This window comes from Malus domestica, chromosome 01 (assembly GCF_042453785.1).
Source record: "Malus domestica chromosome 01, GDT2T_hap1".
NCBI classification, from domain to species: Eukaryota; Viridiplantae; Streptophyta; class Magnoliopsida; order Rosales; family Rosaceae; genus Malus; species Malus domestica.
The window spans coordinates 19,826,565-19,833,156 of NC_091661.1; the positions used below are offsets into that span (position 1 = coordinate 19,826,565).

Consider the following 6,592-nt stretch of genomic DNA (forward strand, 5'->3'; position numbering starts at 1 on the left):
TCTTTGCTTGAGTAACTCTTTGTCAACGACCACATGCTGATCTAAGTTTTATTTTATTTTATTTTATTTTTTGGTCAAACAAGCTAATTCCATTAAAAAGAAAGCTAATACGAGGTTATGAAAGTCCAAGGACAATCGAAAACAACCAAATAAGACGACAACCCGACATATAAGAAATACAAGGAAATAGCCCTAAAAAGGGGAGCCCATGACAACTGTAAAACAGAAAAGCCTACATTTGAAAAAAGGGGTCAGCTGCCTCCGCCCAAATAGCTGCCTCCAACATACCAAGTGGATGAACAGAAAATGGGGTGGACAAGCTACCCGTGCTACGAGTTCTCTCATAATCTTACCAAATAATGCTAACTAATTGTATTTTATGAGCCACCCAAAGCCAAAGAATGTGTCCAAATGAAATCCATAGAGGAAACACTCGTTAAGCTGAGTGGCACGAGGTCGGTGAACTGACTCGCGGCTAGGAACAACAATTGGAGAGGTAGAAAGTACGAGAATCATCATAAACTGATTTCAAGATCAAGAAAATTGAGACAAAGCTCAAAGCAAGGTGAAGCCCAAAGCAAGTGTGCACCTAATACATGTTAAAAACCGCACTGGTGAATTACTCTGGTAAATGGTGTTTTCGTTGTCAACACACCGACAGCATTTGTCTGTTGGTTCTTGTGATCTGATGCAGCGTATATAATTGGGTCCCTTTGGAGTGATTGAGTGACTCATCCACAAATTAGGACAAAACAAAACCCACTTTGGATTTTGGATTTTGGATTTTGGATTTTGATCCACAAACTGACTTGTCCACAGACAACTTTTAATTTGCTAAAACGTTAGCTGGTCCCCTCATTATGACATTTGCCAAATATCATGAGCCCTGATAGAGGAAGACCTTCATGTCACGTGTACACAATTACTGTGACATTCTGTTTTCTTTTATTAGTACGATATTATGTAAAGAATTCACATGACATTGTATCATTAAGCTGAATTAAAAGCGTAGCTGTTCTATTTGAAGTTTTATGCATGTCTTTCATAAACACTTCTCATCGATACACATTAAGAGCAAAGCGAGAGGCGCCATATTTTTTTTTGTGCTATATACGTTGATTACATCGATACACATTGTTACATAACACATCGAATAGTCACGTAATCAATTAAAATAGGGATTTGAATCCCATCCGGATCTAAATTGTGCATCGTGTGGTTAGAAATCATTTGACTTTTTTAATTTAAAATTAAATACAAATAATACCTGACGAAAACTAACATCACGATGTACGATGAATGGTTAGGATGTGAGAATCCCCACAAAATAGATCCCGAAAGAATCCTTTACCTAAAATAGTTTAAAGGCCCGTTTAAAAATACTTTTGCATGCTCATTCTGTCATACATGATTTTGTTAGAAGCACGACAAAACATTGTACCAAGCCTAGCCAAAAATGAATTTTTTACCGTTCTAAAAGCAGTGCCAAACGAGCATTGATTATTAAACAAAATGCGACAGAAGGAGAAAAGCAGTGTCAACACAATTGGGATGCAGTAGCATAGTACCGGCAATAAAATCAAACTTTGATTTTTGCTAGGTGTCAATTAAAAAATGCCAACAATTGCATTACATTATACAGAAGAGGCAATTCCTAGATTGTCAATAGTCTTGGAACACATTTTTTGAGGGCATGCATTAACAGCGCTGAGACACCAACTTTCAGTTATAGAACCCTCAGTTTTTCCTAATCCTAGAAGCCTTTTTTTGTTTTTGTTTTACCATTTTTCTACCCCATCTTTTCCATTGAAATAGGGAGAGGTGGTTCTGTTATTTTTCCCCTTTTTTTAGGGTAATTCGCCTTTCAACCAATCACATGCTCCTTGTTTTATCCGAAAACAGCCTCAATCCTCTGCCCGCTAGTATGGTCGGTACCTTCTGCCACCACGGTTGCCTTCCTCACTGCCGCCGCCACCTCGTCCACTGCCTGGACCATTGCTCCGATCTGCTCTTCGAGGTCGTGGAGTTGGCATCTGTACACCAGGCTGCTGACTGCACAATACCAATCTCTATGAGACATTGTTCTGCACATTTTTTCATTTTTTATTCTAAAGGTCCTCCCCCAGAGAACAAATGACAACTTACAGTACATAGCCAATTCGACCATCCGGTAAAACCATAGGCACCATGTGCATTCCCGCAGGCATTGGCCCTCTACCATATATCATTGGCTGTTCACGTGTTAAACCGGTTAGAAGAAGTTAGACTACCAAAGTGCAAAAGGACCAATATAATTCAGTGATGTACCTGCTGAAAGCCTGCAGCAACACCATATCCAGCCCCCACTGAGCCGTATGGATTTCCGCCATAACCACCACCATACCCTGGGCGTGCAAGGTGGCTTGCATGAGGCCCGGCATTGTACGGATAAGCCCCATCAGGTTTCTTCTCAGTCTGAGGCTTCGCAAGGACAACTTCCAGTGGATGACCTATAAACAAATTGCTTCGTATATTAATTTTGGAGACACTACGAACTCAACAAAGAAATAAAGAGGACGTTTCAGACCTGTGTCTTTCGACCAACTCATGATACTTTATACAAAAATCAAATAAACATATGTAACAGAAAGAAGCATTTTCAACTAAGACCAGCTCTGTATTGATTATTATCCACATTAAGTAGCTTTGCACAAGCAAACAAAGCATTTAACCTCAGGCCTTTTTCATTTTTTAAGATAACCATGATATTTACAAGCCTACAAGCTGTTATTTCTAAAATTTTAAGAGTTCCTAATGGAAGCCACAAATTTTTTAAGTTCCATATGTTTGTTATAATATAATAGGAATACAAGTTTCACATATGATTTAATTGAAGTAACTTTAACCGCAATGATGAAAAGAATGGACAGTAGAGTTAATGCTTCCACCATGAGTTCCTATGTCAAACCAAATCATATAGCATTTCATTCTACATCATGAATCTTGACACGAAACACCAATTCTTAAAACATTATGAACTAACCCCCTATGTTATTTCATTATTTCACAAATTTACCGGGAGATAGTTGTGTGGTAGATTAGCTTACCCACTTTGGGATATCTTCAGGCCTTTGGTTGTAGCATTATGAGTGCAACCCCTACAGGCATGAACATAATCCTTTTCTAAAGCATTATTTGTATTCACAGGCCTAGGGCTGTTTGTTCCTCTTGCAGTTAGTTTCTGCATCTTTGGGCCTCAGGCCCCTAATCTCTACCCAACAAAAAATCAATCTTAAAACAAGGACACCCCTCCATACACTTGACTTTAGATGCATAACCAACTGATAGAATTTCCATAACAAGTTTTGCTAGATTTATTAGTTTCTTTAGTTAAGGAGTTCCAAAATCATCAACTGTATACACTTAACTTAGTGCAAGCTGCATGTAAGTTAAAAGATGCATCAATGACATCACGTCAAACTAAAAACTACTAAGAACAACTTCTAATAGAGTTTTATCTTGCTCGATTTTAGATTCTCAAAAAGCCCCTAGAGGAGTGCAAAATACGTACCATCAATTTCATATTTCTCAGTGTCTTTGACAGCCTTCAGTGCACTTGCCCTTTCAGCAAAATGGACGAAGCCAAAATCTCGTTTTCCTTGACCACCTTTTCCAGGTGGCATAACCACTTTTGTCACTTCACCATGGTGCTGGAATAGTTCCTTCAGCTTCTCAGTGCTAGTGTTCTCAGGTATGTTTTTCACATAAAGAGCCTTCACCTGGGACTTGTAAAAGAAACAACATACCAGAAAGAAAATGTCAATTCGTAGGCAGTAACATAATCTGAAAATTTTAAATAGAAAGAAAAACATACCATTTAAACTTCAAGCAAATGAGCAACTGAGTTTTAAATTCTCCATCAAAGTTTTTAAACAAATTAACTAAGTTCATATCAAGTCAAACTGTGACTCATATGAATTTAACGATTTGAAAATATAACTAGAGTATATCTCTATCTACTAATATGAAATGCCAATAACTCATTTGGGCTCTTCGCTCTTTAATTTCTGAAAATAAAAAAAATCCCTCACAAAACATTAAAACAAACTTGCAAATAAAATACACTTCCAATAAAGAAAAACTTCGATAAAAAGAAGAAAAATAATTTATTCCAAGTTTTGGGGCATTACAGTCATACTCACATTGCACAGATTCTTATAAACTACTCGCTTGCATCGATATGCTACCAGATGCAGTTCAGACATAATAGATTAATCTTTGGAAATATTTTCTTTTTTAAGTTTTCCAAACAAAAACAAAAACCTTAAAGTTTAAACTTGTCTATTAAGCCCCTGAAACTGGAAATTCATTCAATTAGAAATTGGAGTATACCTGAGCTGCAGCAGTATGATCAGGAGTACTTTTTGGATCTGCCCAGGTAACAGTTGGGGTATTTCCATCCAGCTTAAAATTTGAATTCGACATTTTCTGTCTTGAATAATCGGCGCAGGCATTATTATAATACAAAACAAAAGCAAAACCACGATTTCTGCTTGGATTTTGAGGATCCTGCAATTAGCCAAATAAAATTCCATAAGAATATTAATCCAAGCAGCATTAATCTCTATATGAACATGATGGATTAACAAATCTGACCTTTATTAGTTCAACGTGCTCAATCCCAGGACCAACCTCATCAATGACTTTACGAAACTCATCCTCAGTCCAGATTTTTGGAACATTACCAATGAACAATCTATATTTAGTTTCAGAAAGTGAACATCTTAAGGTTTTACCCTGCATAGATGAAACACAATATAGGTGTTAATCACGTTGGAACTATCTTAAAAAGGAATAAAGATGATAGTACACAACACCACAAAAGAAAAACATCACTACCTTGAATACTTTACTATGCAACTCTTCAATGGCTTTTTGTGCAACCTCTTTAGTCTTAAATCCTATAAATGCATAACCCTTGCTTTCACCAGTTTCCCTGTCTTGCATTAATCTTACCTGCAAAACAATTAAAGAATGAAACCCTCACAAAAAATACAACTCCAACTCCAGTCTACCCCAAACATATGGCTAAAACGTCACAAGCACAAGAGCTCAAAGTTCTGACCTCAATAATTTCGCCTATTTCATCACATAGATCCCTCAGATCTTCTTCCGAAGTGTCTTTAGGAAGTCCACCAATGAAAACTTCAGACCCATAGGGGGGAAGGGCAAGAAGTTGTGCATGCTTCTCTTTCTCCTCTTCATTGACAGGAGTAGAAGGTTTCTCTCCATCTTCCACAAATTCACCAGCATTGTGGCTTTCATCTGGTTTGGGTGGGTGATCTGTGTAGCTAGTCTTAGTTGCAGGATCTTCACGTGCTGCTTCAACATGCTCCTCCACATTTTCATCACTGCCTCCATCTACTCCATCTTCATCTATTTGCTCATCTACATCATCGTCCATCTCTTCCATGAAGTTGTCCTCATCCAGATCCACCCGGTCCTCAACTTCCGCTCCTTCTGCCATGTCTGGTTCACGCACCAACTTTTGTCATCCAATAACTAACCCAATGGTCAGCTGAATAAGCTGCAAGCTCACACTATTATTACGGATTTGCACCCACCCCATGAGCATATGTCATATACTCTTCTTAAAAACACCAAATAGTAGTTTATATGTAGGAGGAAAGTGTAAAATTAATTTGGTGCTGTGCGGGCAACAAGTGCATTAAAACTTGCCAACTTTCCTCCGCACCCCACGGTTTCTGAGAAACAACAGAGGAACCTTATTATTGCCACACCAACCACAGACCATTTATCAAATCCAAGTTTTATTTCCTTACGTCGCGAATCCATCAAGCACACTGAGCACAAGAAGCTAAATCTAGACTATGTTTAAAGGGTTATGCAGAATTAATCTCCAAAATTTTCACATTCAAGAATTCCCATATCTAAAAACAAATTAGATTAGAAAGCAAACCAAATGCGTTCTTTCCAATACATATTAAATTACAGACTTGGACAACCCATCTCTGGCAATTCTCAAAGCAATATACTTACTTCAAAGGGGGTAATAAAAAGTTCATCTGAGCAAAACCCAAGAACCCGATTGATGAAACTGTTCCAGGAGACAAAAACCCAATAGAGTTTCAATCTACTTATCCAAGAAAAACCCTCTATCTGTCTGAAAACCCCAATAGGGCAATCCATTCTATGCCTATCAGGGACCTCCAATGAAGGATCAATTAGCACAGAGACAGGTGAACAAAACCCACAAAAAAGCCATAGATTTTAAGGCCGTCACAGTCACAAAAGCGTATCAGAAATACAAAGGCAAAGGCAACTCCGGTTACTGCAAAGTTATGAGAAAATTGAAAGAAAAAAAGAGTGAGACTTCGCGGCGTACCAGTGTGGTGTGATTCTGGGAGCAAAGATTTGGGTGTTGGGGATTTTGACGTTTGGCTTTGTTGCTCGTACTCAGTCGAGGAAGAAGAGGGGCAGAAACTCGAGTGCCGTGTGTCTGCGTGTTGTGCTTTATGTTGCTATCCGACGAGCCCCGAATTGGGTTTTCGTTTCCCGAATTTCCCTATTTGGGAAAGAGGGTGTGAGAGAG

General features: G+C 38.3%; 1 protein-coding gene across 6 annotated transcripts; it reads right to left on the bottom strand.

Moving 5' to 3' along the window:
• Positions 1–1,552: 1,552 nt before the first annotated feature.
• LOC103430764 (heterogeneous nuclear ribonucleoprotein Q) lies at positions 1,553–6,592 on the bottom strand. Of its 6 annotated transcripts, none has more exons than XM_070824369.1 (9): positions 6,386–6,592; positions 5,105–5,566; positions 4,879–4,995; positions 4,636–4,776; positions 4,372–4,548; positions 3,551–3,758; positions 2,308–2,489; positions 2,146–2,231; positions 1,553–2,052 (listed from the first exon to the last, which is right to left on the bottom strand). In XM_070824369.1, exons 2-9 carry the CDS (start codon positions 5,504–5,506, stop codon positions 1,920–1,922), a joined length of 1,446 nt encoding a protein of 481 aa, XP_070680470.1. In that variant the 5' UTR covers positions 5,507–5,566; positions 6,386–6,592; the 3' UTR covers positions 1,553–1,919. The 6 variants fall into 6 exon arrangements, with proteins under 6 accessions (XP_070680470.1, XP_008367133.2, XP_028955570.1 ...); XM_008368911.4 differs by having other exon boundaries at positions 3,551–3,764; XM_029099737.2 differs by having other exon boundaries at positions 3,551–3,764; positions 5,105–5,744.